Source organism: Convolutriloba macropyga, chromosome 5 (genome assembly GCF_964194025.1).
Source record: "Convolutriloba macropyga chromosome 5, txConMacr16.3, whole genome shotgun sequence".
NCBI lineage: Eukaryota > Metazoa > Xenacoelomorpha > Acoela > Convolutidae > Convolutriloba > Convolutriloba macropyga.
The window spans coordinates 52,951,841-52,969,631 of NC_134472.1; the positions used below are offsets into that span (position 1 = coordinate 52,951,841).

Here is a 17,791-nt window from a genome sequence, read left to right on the forward strand (position 1 = left end):
TTTCTCCATTTTCTTAACGGCTTTTTTTAATTTCTCTCCAATTATGGCTTTCTTTTTATTAGCAATTTTTAACTTAAATGAAGAGCTGCTTGGTTTGATGTGACGTCATTTTCACTGCAGTTTTTATTGACTTGATAAAAGTTTAATGATTTTTGGGCCGTTTTCGCGGTTTTAAGCGTTGTTCCTGCGTTTTCTTTGATTCATTTTTGCTGCTATTTTTGATTCTTGTGATTAAAGTCAGATAAGAACAAAAAATTCGCGACGCTTGCAAACTTATATGTCAAGAAATTTCTATGTTTATCTCGTCAAACAGGAATGCATACTTCGTAACAGTGAACTTGTGCCTAAAAATTAGCTGTTATAACTCCTTAGTTTTTTTTGTTCTTCATTACTAAGATTTTGCAAAAGGTTTTTACGAATAGACAAATACCATAAGATAACACTTTTTAATAATTGATCATATTGAAATTATTTTCCGTCTTTATGTGATTCTGTTTTTCTTACTGACAATAGAGACCTACTCTCAGACCTAGAAAAGATTCAACTCGATCTTGTCACATCAAAAATATGCATTCGTCTTGGCAAACTCTGTTGAAACCGATTGCTTGCCAGAATTTTAGCACACAAAAATAGTAAACAAACCGAATAGAATACAGTTATTATGAAGTTTGCAGAACAGACTGCTAATTTTGATGAAATATCGATCGAATTTTGATATTTTATATCTCTTTAATATTTCCGGTTTTTTTGTTGACTTTTTCATATTCTTGGCATGTTTGATATTTGTCACCTTCTTAAAATCTTTCTGAAGAAAACAAATTAGCAAAAAAAAGTTTCACAGCAACAAGCGTTATTTCCTGGGACATTTTGCAGAAAAACTGCTTTTATTAATCCAGCAATGAGATCCCGAAAATATTTTGTGAGGATCGAAAGAAAGATTTTTTGCATCCATTTTTCTGATCATTTCAACAAAATGATACTCTCAAATGTTTTTATAGTTTTTTTTATAGTAAATTTCAAAAAAGTTTTGTTTGATCTCATGAATTTTTACATTGTAATCTCTGAGTGCAGACATTATGTACATTTTATCAAAATTTTTTGAATCTTTGATGATTAGTTAAAACCGGATTTTCTTTCTTATAGATGTTAATTGTTCATAATATTGAAAGGTTCAAGATAAACGTTTCAGAGAAATAAGGTTTCAAATATCCAAGGTAGTCAAACGTACATTTTTTTAAGTTTTTTTCGTTGTTTTTTGAATGTATTATTGCAAGTGTTTGTCCAGGCATCTTTTGAGGTTGAATATCTAAAGCGAATATCACATATAAATATATGTTTGGTTGAGTTTTCAACTGTTTTAGTTTTATTTTAAAAGGTAGTGCTTTTTCATAAAGATTTAGGTTTGTATGTTCCTTGTTTCCTTAAGTATAGACAATTTTTTAGTTGCTGTTATTTTACATTCTTCAAGGAATTTCGACCAAAAAATGATTGATTGGAAAACTGCTTGTTCACAGTCATCTAAATTGTTCAACAATTTTCTCAATGCTTTTTTTTTCTTAATTTGTTAATACGTTATTTTTTATCATCATAAAATAACGAAAGCTTTCAAAGAATGTAAGTGATTTCCAAATTGCTTTCGAGCGATTTCGGAAATTTTCGCAAAAAAGATTTTACACACAGCTTTTAAACATTTTTTTTGAAGATATTATGTTTATTATTTGTTTTTTATTATTGATAAAATAATATGACAACTTTATTTTTTTCACCGTATTCTATGTTAGCCGTCATGTTAATATGAACCAACATAGAATATTGATGATTCGACTTGATATTTTCATTGTTTAAAATATTTTGAATTAAAACTTGCTTTTTGGCGGCTATTTGCCCATTTGTAATAGTTTGAAATCTTCAAGTTTGATAACTTTTACTTTATCTGAAAACATGAAGAATAATACTTCGCATAAAAATTATGATCAGAAATCAATTTTTGAAACACGTGCTCTTTTTTCGCATTTGCTGAAATAGCCGTCAATTGGCTTTTACGCTTCGAAACTAACACAAAATTTGATTACCATTTTTTAGCCTTTTCAGTATTTTTACACAAAAAAATTTAAGGCAGTTTATCTTGATTGTCTCAAAGCGTATAGCCCAATTCTTCTTGCCGAATCAAATCCGGTTAACCAGTGGGCGCCATTAGATGGGCGCCATGTTACCAATTAAGAGACAATTTTTTTCAAAATTGCTCTGGAAGCTCTGAATGATTTCCATTAAAAACATGCAATTTTTAGTAATGAAACTGCTAACTGTCATATCGTTTGGCCAACAAGATGTGACCAAAAAAATTCGGAAACCTGGAAAAGACTTTGGTTCTTTCTGGTCTTTCAAATATCATTATCCTTTATTTCATACTTCCATTTCAGCGCCCTTTTAAAAAAATGTTACATTTATGGTTCTCAAATCAGTGATTGCTAACTCTGCGAGTTAATTTTATGTAGAGAGCAAAACGCTTTTTTAAAAGATAATTTATGTCACATATTTGTAAATGTGCAAGCTGAATGTATTCTTGTTTGGTAAATGAACTTCCGTGATATGTTTTCTACTTTAAATTAATAGACGTTTAAGCTTTGTGTTCACCTTTTTATTTTTTCATGCGCCGAGTGGAAATAAGAGGACTTAATGCAACCAGAAATTTTTGGCTAAAGTTTTCGAGATTTTTTTTCTGACTAAAGATACTGGCTTCAAAAGCGTTTGAGTTCAAAACTAGCAATAGTTCTGTGGTTCCTTTCAATTACTACGAAAAACTGCGAATATTTGCATTGCGATACTAAAACGAAGCGAATTACTCTGACTTTTAAAATACATTAAAAGTGATTGTTGTTGAAAAAATCCATAAAATTTTTTGTTTACGTTGAATTTACCATTGTTATCACAATCGAAAGCATATGGAATGGATTCTAGTATAAATTTACTTTTTCTTAAAATAATATTAGCTGGATAAGTAAATAAGAGTTTTTGAATATAAACTGGAAAATAATGAACTCTTTTCTTATTTTTTCAACTTTGGAATATTTTCTGTGGTGCCATTTAAGATCTCATGAAACACTTTTTTGGCAGAAATAGCAATAACAGTTCAATGTTATCGGTTTCATAATTTATATCTTTTTGATATGTCAAGTAGTCAAGCATATATATTTACTTAAACGTTTATAGAGAGAGTCCTGAGGTCAAAACGGTGAAAATTTGGAAAACTTTGGGCCTCAATTGTTTTTCGACAAATGAAATAGAGAGAGTCCTGAGGGCAAAACGGTGAAAATTTGGAAAACTTTGGGCCTCAATTGTTTTTCGACAAATGAAAGCAAAAAAATCTTCAACGATCAGTTCAAAATCCGCAAAAGATCGGCCGAATTTGGCGATCAAAAATTCTGACTGTTATGAATTTCATCACCTCTAATGGACTGTGGAGGTTTGGAACAATGATACATCGCAAAATAATACTTTTTTTATTTTGCCTAATTGCAGTTTTTTTTTGCTTTCTTTTGAAGTTCTGTTTCTTTTTTGTCTCGTATAATTTTTATCGTTTTCTAATGACTGCCAGCTCGTAATTGATAGATTTTCTAATGGTAAAGTCTGTCCAAATGGCAAAAATTTTCGGTTCTAAGGGACATAAATGTGTGATCCCCCTCCCTCTTTAATAAGAGTAAGACTTACACTTCAAACACTCGAGATATATTGGCTGAACTGTTTGATTTTTGACTCATTGGATCAAAAAGTTAATCTCAGTTCGGTCAAACTTAATCGCTAAAAGTTAATCTTCTCTCAAATTAAATCTGATCAGACCTGTTTTTGAAATACAGTTCAAAACACGCGAACAAGTTTGCCAAACTTGTATCTGACTACTTACTATACAAGTGTCGCACATGAACATTTTGATAATTTAGTTACGGAATTTGATTATGAGTTATAACTCCACTTAGTTATAACTGAGCGAGGGTAGTGTTACAGTTCATTATTTCAATCATGTACCTGTTCTTTTGTTATCTTTATAATTGAAAATCAAATATAAGTCCCACAGTTGTTTCAGTTGTAATGTTATGAACAGAAACTGAAAAGAGTTAGTCACGCTCGACCTCTTGTATACTTTAAGCATTTATGTGGTGAGATAGTGATGTAGAGCTCGTTTGATTAAATTGAATTGGGCTTATCGGTCAATTTTCTTGTAATGAAATTTTAAAGTTGGCGGTTTTATCAGTTTCTCTTCGCATTTGGCTGATGTTTAAAAAAAGGTAAGGGTTGTTTGTCGATTTTTTTCTTACTTTTTATTTTATTAAATAACATTTGGTTTGGCATTTCGCTATGTTCCTTTGATTGGGCCTGAAGTTTTAGGATAATTTCTTTCTTATTTTGCTATGAATTTAAATATTTGAATTAAAGAACTCATGGTTGCTGTTCTCTATTATTCTTTGGTCTGTATTCAGTCGTCTTTTCTCCACCAAAGGCATTCAGTCGTCTTTTTTGCAAGGACAAATTAACGTCCAAGAATCTTATTTGAAGATAGGAAAAATTTTGTTCCGGAAGTATCATGTGTAGTAAGTGGAAAGTTCTAGAAAAATAATTCTGCAAATCAAAAAATTTAATTCCAAAAATTATGTTAAAAAACATTTGTTAACTTAAAGTATAAATGTTTATTGATCACTGAGGACACTTCTGAATTTTAATGCAGTATTAAGACCCTGCTGTCTTCTGTTAACATTAATTTGATATAGTTTTAGTCGATAATCTCAAACACAAAAACCATGCTGACTAAAGTGAGTGGTAAATTTTAATTTATTTGAGTTGAAATGTAAAACTGATTTTCGAAGCGTAAAAACTTGAGCAAAAATCACTTTTTGTGAGAAATCGACGTTCATATGAAACCAAGAATAATGCGGATGATGACATCATATCTGCACTAAATTAATTTTTTGACGTCGTCTTCTACATTATTTTGGCAGGAATACTTGAATGAAAGAAATAAAATAGCTTAATGTAATTTTACATTTTTTGTGAAAAAACGTTCTTTGTGAATTAAAAAAAATGGTTATTTTAAGAGAAAAACAGATGTTCAGAAAGCTCGAAATCTCGAAATATCGACGATTAATACGATCGGTACAGTTTGTTATACTTCACTAAAATTAATTGTTGAAAAGGCTGAAATATCCGAAATTAGTCACAGAGGAGCTGATATTTTCAATCAAAATAGCCAACATTGCTGAACAATTTTAAATTTGGAAAAATTCTTCCCTTAAAATATCTCACTTCTGACGATCTTGCGTATGATATCACTCTTATTTTTCTATTCAAATATATCTGTCCATCAAAATAGATTATATAAAACACAGCTGACCGTTTAGCTCCGCTCCCTCTGATATGCGTGGGAATAATTTGTTTCTTTGAGTTGAACTGTGAAAATTGATTTCCGAAGCGTAACAATGCATGAGTATGTCAATTGTTTTCGAGAAATTGATGCCAGATGAAACCGAGAATGGTGCGGAGGATGACATTGTTTCTGCGCTGAATTTAATTCTGATTAACATAATGGCATAAGTTTGCACCAGTGGACCTTTTATTGCCGTTGCTAATAAACGGTAACATAACAGTAAGCATGAAGACAACGTCTACGCAGTCCATTTATTTGATTGATTCGGTGCAACGAACAGCACAAAATGAATGTCGAAGTTGTACTCCAGAGTCGGGAGAATTTGAAGTTCTGCTAGAACTTCTATCGTGAACATTTTCTGCGATATGCAGCTTGTTTAGCCAACAAAATTTATTTTAAACCACCTCGGAGAAGATTGTCAACCAAATTTTTCTCCATTGCAAAATTTGTGATGCCACTTTTTAGGGTCGGTCGGAAGATAACCAGTTTGGCGGGCTTGAATTTATTTCGTCACACGCATCGTTGCATCAGACTAGTTTTTATATCACTTGTTTTCAATATGCGGATTGCTTTTGAGGACACACCATTTGAAAACAAATATCTCTATTTTACCATGAACAAATGGCGCGTGAATTTTTGAACAGGCGATATACTTTTATTATTTCAAAAGGCAATCTCCGTGAAAAAGTGTTTTGAAGTTCAATATGTGTTTGAAGGAAGTTTGCCGATGTGCGGTCACGTGACGTGACAGAACAAAGTTGGTCAGTTTAACAGAAAAGAACCAGAAACTTTTCACTCCTCCTTCTGTTCTCAAAATTGAAGAATTATAACGGTCATTTTGGACAAAATCATATTGTATGAGTCCGTATTTGAATTTCAACATCTGCTTGCTGACTTTACAAATGAAACGGATTGTTCTTGTTCGAATTTTTAGAGATTAAAATCCTATTTTTAGTAAATTCGGCAATCAGCTTGTTTCGCCTCATTCGCCACCACCCTCTGAATTGTCAATGTAAAAACAAGAGAATAAGTTGAGCGAGACAAAGTAAATTTATCAACTAATTCTTCAAATCGATTAACAGCCATTCGCTTTCACTGCGGTGAAGTATATCCTGGTTGTAAATTATAATTATAGAAAATTGTTTCCAAAATTGGTTCTTTATTATCTGAGCTTGGCGGTGAATTAGCGAAGTGGTTGAAAATTGTCACCAACTAAAAAGGTAAGGAAAGTAGATGTCGTGTAAGCAATAATTGCAATTAGTTCTAGAGAAGAGTATTTTTCTTTACTGGGGACGATATACATCGAGCAGCGATCAAAAAAGATAAAAAGTGTTATCAAGATTTGTCAGATTCTGTCAAGAGCTGTAGAGAAATTTTCCCAAGATCTGTCAAGATTTATCATTAATTGTTGGTATTTCAAGTTCTTGGCAAGATATTTCAAGTTTACCAAGAAATGCCAAGATCATGCATGTCTTATCAAGGTGTACCAAATTTAGATTTACTGGGTGGCATCAATTTTTAGATTTTATCCGATATTTGTTCTTCTGAGACTCTTCTACTTTTTAGTTTTATTCAGCAAAAGGCAATAAACCGAGTCAATTGAAAAAGAGAAAAAATTTGAATGATCTTTTTTTAAATAAAGTTAATTAAGCATATTGTCGTAATTTGCGTTTGCATTCAACTTAATTTCGAAAACGTGAACTTAATTAGCTTTCTAGTTAATATTCATCTCAAAGTTATTTATAATAGAATGTTGGAAGGTTCTTTTGATCAAACCAGCAATTCTGCGCATTAGCTGTCCGTTTTGCATTTTAAGTCTATCATAATTCGCTGGGTGGAACACCATAAAAAGAGCTTAGCTACCATGCAAAGTTTATGATCCTCAGTAATCATGCTATGTTATAAATTGCTTTATGAAACCCTAGTAAACATGCTGCATTCATATATAAACTCGAATGAAATATAAAAGATCATAAAATCAGGAGGCATATGAAAGTTGAAAAACAGTTTTGTACTCCTGGGACCAAAAGAGGATTGACATGTCTTAGTTGTCATAATAACCACACTCCAGGCAGTATTATAACAATTGTTAAACCCTCTGTTACTTGTTATGACTGTTATGGTTAATAAAGTGTTCTTTTTTTGGTACTTTATGGATGACTATCTTACCCACAGTGGCGGCATAGTCTGTATAAGGTAGTCTGACAGTTCAGAAAACTTTTATAGCACCTAAAAGGGATCAAATGTATTAGAAGTTGAAAGCTATTTTAAAAGCTAATAGTCTATGTTCGAATTATGCAGAAATAAAGAAATAACCAAAAGTTTTTCATAAAGACCGATTCTTATTATCATCTAACAAAAAAATTCAATATACAAAAATGCTTGTTCTACCTATGATAGCCTTTTGAGAGCGTTACTTAATAACTTACTGGTGATGAAATAGCTGCACCAACCTGAGAAATAAAGTGAAAAATGAATAGATTGGATTCCTCTTTTAGCATGACTTTTAGTAACCACGAAAAGAGCATGAATGATTCTTAGTAATCTTATAATGATAAAGTTCATATATGACTCTTGGCAAATATTGTTTTATCATATTTTTTTCGACAGTTTATGTAAAACTGACAATCATTGTTGCATCACTTAAGCCTCATGAGTTTTTATATGAACTCAATCAGTGCCATGAATTTTTTTAAAATCTCATGTCTTCATTCACAACCCGGCTGGAAGTTTTATTTCTATCTTGAAGATTGCAGCAATCAAAAGATGTTTAATCCAGAAACAAGCAAGACAGTATTCACCCGGATCAATAGCTAATCAATAACTTTATTAGAGCATGATAAATTCGATATTTGTTCCCGATCAAGCTGCAATGGCGGAAGCAAAAACACTTACAGGTTCATCACAAGGCAGTTTCCTTGTCAATAAATACACTCTGAGGATATGCAACAAATCGACCCATTGAAAAGCATAGAAGCTGATTCTCTGATAGCAACTATAGTTAATGAACGAGACACTCTACTCTGAGCGACCGTTAATCCCTCAGAATATAATTCATACTCATCTGATTGTCCTAGTATTCGCTTTAGGGTTTTTAAAGTGTAAATGAAAAACCAACCAGAACTTCAAAAGCAAGGGGTGTGATCAAAATTGGCCTTCCTCGGACAGCGAGTGCTGAGCGTTGTACTTCTGCTCCTCAGCATTATAAATTGCGTATCTTGACTTCTGTGTCCTATCAGAAATTGTGTATGATTGCAGTGACAAAGTAATGGTAACGTCGAAGAGAATTGGTTGGCCAGCTTTCATTGAAGGTACAAAAAGTCACCTGGTCAGTCTCCGATCAGGAATGATTTTTTTCTCTGGAACAGGCGAGAGATTTGCAGATGATAACGCTGAAGTTAGGCAATCTCGACCATGACATTTGCCGTGACAAGCCACTGCTTGATCGCAAAAGATATTTTTTTGTTTTAGATTTTGAGTACGGACACTTTCGTTCACTATAATATACCATGATTCCTAGGTGTTATTTTCAATGATTCGAAATTCGTTCGAATGTAATTGAATGACCAACAGCTTAATAGAAGCATCAGCCAGGTCCCGGCTTGTTGGAGCGACTAAGACAATAGGCAAGTGGTTTTTCTCTCACTTGTCCAATTTTCTTCCAAATATTGGAAGGTGTTTTTATGGGCCTCTTGATTTTTGTTTGAGTGAAATTTGCAGCTTCAAGCTGAGCAGTGCCATCAACTAACTCTTGTTAGAGCTTTTTTCTTGCAGATGAATATCTGACATTGTGACAACAATACCTAAATTGAAGAGACACAACCAATATAAGTGACTCTAAGATAATCGTGGACCTTTGTGCACCTGAGCCTGACAAACTAACAGGGAGGCTCTCTCGCGATAAAGTATCTTCCGAAAGTGGTTACCATGGAGACTTTACAGTGTCTCACGTTGGAAATCATCAAACAACTGTAAATCTTTCACTACGGTTTTTGAATGAGTTTTGAATCTCAATAAGTACATCATTTTTGCAGGACCCAAACAATATCTCAAAATTTCTAGTGCACATTGTGCTTTGTCAGGATAATCGAGACGATCAAGCAGCAAAGATGGCTTTGCAACTCTTGTTTGCAGACAAGATGTATCATCTTTTGGACAAGCGCTTGCGACACCAATTATTTTTAACCCTTCGCCATTGTTTCGTTTGTATTTCATCGGGTATTTCTGACCCTTCGCTGAGCTTAATCATAATATAAAATTGTTTCTATTATATCGAATCATGCATAATCTGTGCATGGTTGCTAAGGATGCTCATTTCCGTTTCTGAGTTTAGTTTCTTATTGTTATCTCGTGCCTATCAGCCTGTAATTTAACACAATCCCTCCCATTGCCAAAACTCCTCTAATTTTTGGACAAACATGCATCACCTTTCTCGGAAGTTGGAATGCCTGGTACGCAAACATATTAATAATTGAACCTTCAAAACTGCTCGGCCTAGTCGGCCTCTATAGAGTAACAGGTTGATTTTTTTTTCGTGTTTACGATGGATGACGTTGAAAACAATTCCACACCTCTTACCAAGTTTGATGATGAAATGTATGCACAGCTTTTCTAATCTAAACGAAATTTAATGGCGATAGAATAAGCTGGCATCTTATCGAGTTACTTCGTGCATGCTAATATATTGGGGCATTTTTGTTCAAACAGTCTTGAAATACTTTGTGACTCATTCTTCAATAATCCTCGTCAAATTTAACTCCGCATCTTACGAAGAGAGGGGGGTCGGAAGATAATAATTTAGCTATTTCTTTTTTCTGTTTTCACTACTTAACTCTAATCTGTTGGCAAATGAGTATTAAAATGTCTCGTAAAATTTTTGATTTTCTTAAAAATTTCATATTTAGTGACCTCTTATGCATCTAAAAACTACTGTTAGCAAAAAAGACATCGGAAGCAGACAAAGAAAGACATTACTTATTGTTTGGGACTGTATAGAATTTCATGTGTGATAAATTAAATGTCGAATTTGTGTCCATTGCGCCTTGTTATCGTGACCGAAATCAATAATAGTGCTCTATTGTGACTATTTCAAAAGAGACAGCTATTAATAATAGACTATTGTATCCAGCACCCCCCTCCCCCGTCCCACTCTTTCAGGCATCATAGTCACTGGAATATAATTTATTGCGGCTCTGAAAATCTTACTATATTTGCGATGATAGTCATACGTATGGCCATGCACGTTTGTTCACGCTACTGTATGTAACAGCAGTGTTTGTAGTAGCGATGTAGTAGTATTTTTTTCGTTCTTTTTAAAATACTACAGAATTCACTTGCGTTCATTTTCCATTATGGATTGTTCAAATATACACAACACGCGTGTGAAGAAAAGTCTGTTTTTTTTGCCTTTGTTTATTATGTTTTCCCATTTGGGAAATGTCATTTGTTAGGAAAGGCTTCGCCTTATATTATTCGTACTGAATTACAGTTATATTAAGCTCTATGCCTGTTAATTGTTGGAAAAATGCTTTTCCTCAAAGATGTATTATCTAAAATTAGACAAAATGGCATTTGAATTCAAGAGAAAAGATCTCGGACAAATTCTGAAATCTCTCAAATTGTTTATTATTGTTTGTGGTTTTTTTGGTACTTTTAAATAAAACGAGGCTGCGTATCATAATCAGAATTTAAATCGAAATCATAATTATCACCATTCAAGGCCGGCTAATAATTAGAAGTAGAATTTAAAACTTGTTATCATCCGTCAATTTTTTTATTTCAATAATCACGTTTTGTTTACTTTTCATCGTTCATATGTTTATTCAAAGCTACAGGAAATCACGTGTCTGGTGATTAAAGCGCCAAAAACTGTAAGATTTTTTTTCAATTAATAATTCATCAAACAGAAATTACCTTTCACGGGAAAAATTTGAACCTGGATTGTTTTTAAAATCTGCAACCGTATACATGATAACTAATCGTTCACATCATCAGTAACACGACAAACATTTCCTGTGTAAAAATCGGAGCAAATATTTTCCCCATTTTTGTTTATTTTTTTCTTTTTCAAGTGAAAATTGCTCGAAGAAATGAAAAGATTGATTTCTTTTGTCACGCTTTAAAATTATCTCTCCCGTGGTTATAGTGTTTTCACATTTGAACACGTGAATTGATAATTTGGGATTTAGTGAGGCGTTTTATTTAGCAATGGAGTTTTATATGCACAAGGAGTTGTTTGTGTCTCCATAAGTTTATGCTTGTTTAATTTCCGTCATTCAACCGTGAGAAGAGAAATTGTTTCGTCTGCTTTCTCACTCGAGTAGCAAAATCTAGAAGGAAGTAAGTATATAATATTAGCCGTAAGCAAAAAAGGTAATGATTGTTAAACCACGTTAGACGAAATATATATAGACCTTTAGAAATAATAACAATTGGTGTTTTAACGGTAGCTTTCAACCACAATATCCATGTGCATTAAATATTTGTCTCATTCAATTTAAGCCTTTTTATCTACTGTATAATTTGGTGACATTCTGTTTTTAGTTACTTTTTATACCCTCATCGAGTTCTAAGTTATGCTAATATTAGTTAATAATAATAACTTTTTCCTAACCAGGTAAATTTTAGAGTACTCGGGACATTTATGGAAGGACTTTTATGGAAAACAAGATTAGTTGGTGCGCGTTAGATGTCAAGGGGGAATATCTTATTTGGGTTCTAATTACTAACTGCCTATTTTTCCGGTCAGTTGTCATCCAAAAATTGGGATGCAAATTTTTAATTCCGCGGTGGATTGAGAAATGTCAGATAAGATGGAATACTTGCCCGGGATTATTTTGGCCTATTTTGGGGGTTATTTTGAATTGTGTGGGTTGCTTTTCGGGTTTGCTTAAAATATGTTTATTTACAATTTGTTTGTTTACTTGTTTACAGGCGGAAGACCACAGGGATCTGACAACAGCATTCTCTGAATTTGCATCTGCTATTTCCAGCCTTATCACTATCGCGGATTGCCCAAATTCCATTTCACCTCCTTCAACAATTAACCCAAAAATTCCGGAAAATCCACCCAGGCTCGATAACGCCGCGACGGCATCGCCACGGAAAACTCCAGACATAATTATTGCGCCATCAAACTCGCCTCCGGGTGATCCTTATGATGTGACTCCCACGAACGAACTAGCTGACCAATTAGAGAGCGCAGTTACGTCACAGTCTCAACGTGTTGCGTCACAAGCGAACCGTGTTACATCATTTGCGAGCTTGTATCCCGAATTGGACATGAAGATCGACGAGTTTTTGGCTTCATCACAACCTCCGACGTCAATTGAAATTTTACTAGAACGACTGAAGAGGCCTCAAAGTATTCATATATTCCAGAAGTTAATTGGCCGAAGTAAGTCAACTCCAGGATCCCTGAACGAGGTCTCAAACGTCGGAAGACTTCGACCTCTTAGGGTTCCTAAAGACCTGAAAGGTGCCAGTTGGAATTGGCGAATCAAGAGGTCGTTTAACAACTTGACGGAGACTCAGCCGAATACTCCTATGATTCCCAGGCGCCCGAAAAACAAGCGCAAGTTTATGAGAGATGATCTGGACAGGTGCAAATCGGTGCCACTTACGAAAGAAGAGATTCAATCATTATCGCGTTAGTTTTTCATTTCAGTTTTCTTTTCAATAATTTTGGTTCTGAGTAAGGTTAAGCACCTGAAGTTTCATTCGGAAATACTGCGGTGGTTGTTGGTTAGCAAAAGATGCCGCTGAATTTGCAACTGCGCTTTTAAGCAGCTGCAGATCAAAATTCAGCCCAGCCCATTTAAAATGAAAGCAAAACTTTTCTCATAAATGAAAGCGACAAAGAACTTTTCTCAAAAACGTTGACGATTTTTGGACCTTTTCTGGCAAGAAACGAACACAGTGACAAACAAAAACTGAGCAATAAAACTTGGTTAATTTTGGTTATTCGACAGCATGTTTTATTGCGGTACTGAACCTTTTTTTTCAATATAAAAAATTCATTTAATGCAAAAATTTCTTGAAGTCGAAAGAAACATAAGCTTATTTTTGTGACCTATTCGACTGAAAAACAGAAATAATAACGGTTGTTCATTTTTAAAAAACTAATTTTGTACATTGGTTTCGATTTATTTAAATCTGTAAAACTGAAATCAGATTTGCCAATATAGATACATTTGATTATTTGGTTGATCAGAGGAAAGAAGAGTTAAAAATGATTTTTTGAGTTTTCTTTTTAACTTGTTATGATAACGTGTAAGCGATCAGATTCCATTGTTAATTAACTTTTCGTGAACATAATTTTAAGTTCTTTTTAGTTCGGGTATATAATTTTAACTTTAAAAACGAATACTAGCAGCTCAGATTACCGGGAAGTAATAAATACTGGGCCAGCCTGCAATAAATATTCTAAATTCCGTTTACTCATCTTCACTCTCTTCATTACTGAATCGCTTTGCACTGTAATTTTTAACAGTTAAACATTAAGTACTGCAGATGGTAATGTTTCTCATGGAAGTGAAATTAATCAAGTCTTAAAAGCATCTTTTACCTTTTTGTCTGCTTTCAGAGCGGATTAATTTTGCTCGAACAACATTTGTTGAAATTATATTAATTTATGGCCTTTTTACAGCTCGAAGATGATTATTCGTATTCTACGTGCTTTTTTTAGCTGAGCAAGGTTGTCCAGAACTTGAACTTCGACTTATGTTTTCGAGTATTGACTTGTTTTAGATGACATTGACTCCTGTTTTAGATGACATAATTCTGTTTTTGAACTTTAAACTTTAACAGTAGCTTAGTTTTTGGTAAATAGAAGTTAAGAACTGCTGTCAATATTATTGGTCTCATGGTCATTTTGAGAACTCTTCTTCCCGTAACAGTCCTTTCTCTCTCTCTCCTCGCTACCCAAACTACAGACACATAGCTACCCCCATATACTACATTCAAACCCCTATTACCAACCACCCCCTTTAACCCCACCACACCTACCAGCAATCGTAAACTAAAAATTTGTCTGCATTTATAAAACACCATCTATTAATCTATTAGGCTCTAAATTTGTTGTTATTTTTTCTTTGATATTTCTGATATAGGCACAGTTTGCTTCATTATGTGCGACTGATCAAGTCGTTTCGAGTTTTCTACGGGCTATGTTTGAATGCGATTTTATTAGGATCTATTCGGTTTCCCCCAGTGTTCTTTACGCCCCCCCGTTACAAATTATATGTTGTTATATAGCACATTACTGTCTAAAATATAGCACGTGCGCCTGGGGGCGTAAAAAATATAAGCCCACTAAGCTTGGGGGGGGGGAGGGGACAGAATAGGTCCTTCTATTACTTTATCGATGATTTTTGGTCTGACGCTTTGACTTTTCGAGTGACTTTTACCACGCTTCGCTACTTGATTTTTGCGGGATCTAAGTTGCTGTGCTGTCATTCAGAATTTGAGCCGCTTACTTACGAGTTCGAAGCGGTATGTTAGTAAAAATAAAATCAAACGTCCACTAAAATTTATTAAATATCAGGGTTTATTTATTATTTTAAGTCTTAAAAGTAGTCGTCGGTTTTAAGCTCCAATACCATTATTTTATGTTTTTTTCTCACAGAAATCTGCTACATTTGATTCCTTAACACCACACATTTTTATCTGCACCTAAGATAAATGATTTGAGCTCTATTTGATGTTTAGTTGAAATTTTCGATGTAATTTCTCCTAACTGGTCCATTCTCTTCATAATTTTTTTTGGATGTAGGTTAAACTGCGGATATGATCATCTAAAAGAGCCGTTTTACTAGTTTTTTTAACTTCTGGTCGTTTTTGTCAAAGCAAACGCAATTTTCCTTTGTAGCACTCCAAGCCAAGTTCAAAATGATATTGCATTTGTTTCCAAATCGGCTGATAGAAAGCATTGGTGTTTCGTTTTAGAAAGAAGAGATAAGAAAGAAAGAAAGAAAGAAAGAATAAATTTCTCCTTTTTATGATAAAATAAATCAATTTAAATCAACAATTTAATTACTTAGATTATTATCAACATTATTATATATCATAATAACAAAAGATATCTCAGAGAGGACATCTTTTGTTATTATGATATATAATAATGTTGATAATAATCTAAGTAATTAAATTGTTGATTTAAATTGATTTATTTTATCATAAAAAGGATAAATTTGAGAAAGGAGAAATCATAAAAAGGAGATAAAATATGTTCGCATAATTATTAGCTCTCAGAGCATTTTGATTGATTTGTCCATCTTTTTTTGAAAAGATGTTATTTTTAATTTCCGTCGGACGGGGAATTTTACATAGATACTGGTCAACAACCTGTTTATGTTGCAGCAGCATTAGTAGGTCTGTCTGAGGATATGAGCCCACAGAAAACTTCGTATGTTTTAAAGTTTTTATGAATTGCTTGGCGGGTTGCGAACTCATTACCGATCCTCTTGCTTACATTTGCAGCATGCAACTCTGTTGTGAGAACAGAGCAGAAATAAATTGTGTAATTGGTAATGTATGTTGTTAAAATAGGAACTTTCCCTATCTTTATCCGCAACAATAAATTTGTTATAACTTTTACCAGCGATATAACTGATAATTCTATTACAAAATTTCCACAACCTTTACAGTGAGATCAATTTTGATTGATGTGGCCTGAAACTGCTCATAAACTGTAGTTTGTAGGAACAAGTACTGCAAGAGTATTTGGTTACTTATAAACATTTAAGACTCACAGAATTCCTAAGACAACAAACGTGATATATATTTGCTTGCTGTAGACCTAACTTGTCAAAGATGGCCGAAAGCTAATTTACCTTTCAATTAGTGAAGCCTGTTTATTCTCTTATTTACTTTCGGTGGTCCTGATAGCATTCCCAACTGTTTGGTTTTATCAGAACTGATATCTGAAACTAAAAGCAAAGCGTCTGGTGTGGCGAAACACACCTTCACTTAAGTCAATATAGTTTATATTGGTCAACCCGGATTGACACTTTTATAGCATCTGCCTTGATCTCTTTAAACACTTTATCTAGTGTTGGTTTTGTTTGCAGATGAAAGTCAAACAGACGGAATTGCTTCTCTGCCTTCAGTTACAAACCTACACGAATTGGGGCTCTACGAGTACGTGGACGTCAACTCAGAACTCAACATGTCTATGCAGAAAATGTTCACTATGAATGGTGGCAGTAATCATAGCATCAAGGAGAAATCAGACGCAAATAGAGTAAACAACGCAAACAATATTCAGTCACACAATCTCAACGTGGAGCCAAAAAGCAATCAAAGCGTGATCAGTTTTAATCACAATTCTGTCAATCATCAGGAACAGGTGGTAGAGACACCTGTCAATAACAACCTCGATTCCTCTTCAATCAAAGAGCGCTTAAACTCATCAGCAGCAAGTACCTGTGCAAATATTGACGTTTCCCAATTAATTATGCAACTTTGTTGCGAGGACGACGCCGATGGATCCAATTATGAGTACGATGATGATGACGACGAAGGCGGAGGAATCCGCGACCCCGAACCCATAATTGACGACGATGGGATTGAGATCAAAGACGAATATTTTGCCTCAGAGCTTATAACATGCAATACCTCAACTAGTAACAATCCCGATGATTACCTTGGCAACGACGTGGGTTTTAACAATAACAACAATAATGACGAAGATCCATACAGTTTACCGTTCGGTGCTATGAACCAGAATAACAACCGAGGCCTCTATACCCCGACAGCCCCGGGTGCTTTGTCGAGTAAACCGGGCAAAATGGGCCCACCCATATCAAGAAACGGGTTGCCATCAGCCAGTCATCCGCCCCCAGTGGTGCCCTTCCTGGCGGGCGGGCGCCAAATTATAGAGCGATCCGCGACCTACCCTAGAACATTAGACGAGATTGCAGAATGTGCTAATGAATAATAATACAGATGCCTGAAATTTTTAAACTATTATTTCCAGGTTTTAGAAACTCTATGTTGAAAATTTCAGATTTATGTTATGTGGTTGTTGTGCTGCATCGGCAGTAACTCAGATCAGATAGATTTTTGTGATTGTTTCATTTTCTATCAATTCCTTCAAAAATAGTATTTATATTCTTTTTGTCTTTAGTACTTTTACGCAATGATGCAATACAAATTAATTTTGTGAACCTTATTTTTTATTATTTAGCCGAAGAAATTTTTTGATCAATCTATGGCACGCAGATCACTGATATGTTTTTGAAAAGAGCAAGTTGCTGTATTTTGAATTCAATCTTGATTTTGAATTTTACTGCAAGAGATTTTATATAGAACTTAACTAATGGTTGCCAAAAGGTACTCAAACGGCTATTATTTAGGCGATGGGTTCGAAGAGGA

General features: G+C 34.0%; 1 protein-coding gene across 4 annotated transcripts in view; it reads left to right on the forward strand.

Annotated features, from left to right (window-relative positions):
• The window catches only part of LOC142339458 (uncharacterized), a 191,329-nt gene extending 173,741 nt beyond the window's left edge, over window positions 1-17,588 (forward strand). For all 4 annotated transcript variants that reach the window (XM_075389495.1, XM_075389496.1, XM_075389497.1 and 1 more), the window contains 2 exons: window positions 12,350-13,064; window positions 16,486-17,588. In XM_075389495.1, coding sequence (XP_075245610.1) covers window positions 12,350-13,064; window positions 16,486-17,354 — 1,584 coding nt within the window. In that variant the 3' untranslated portion in view covers window positions 17,355-17,588. The remainder of the gene's footprint in view (window positions 1-12,349; window positions 13,065-16,485) is intronic.
• The last annotated feature ends 203 nt before the right edge of the window (window positions 17,589-17,791 follow it).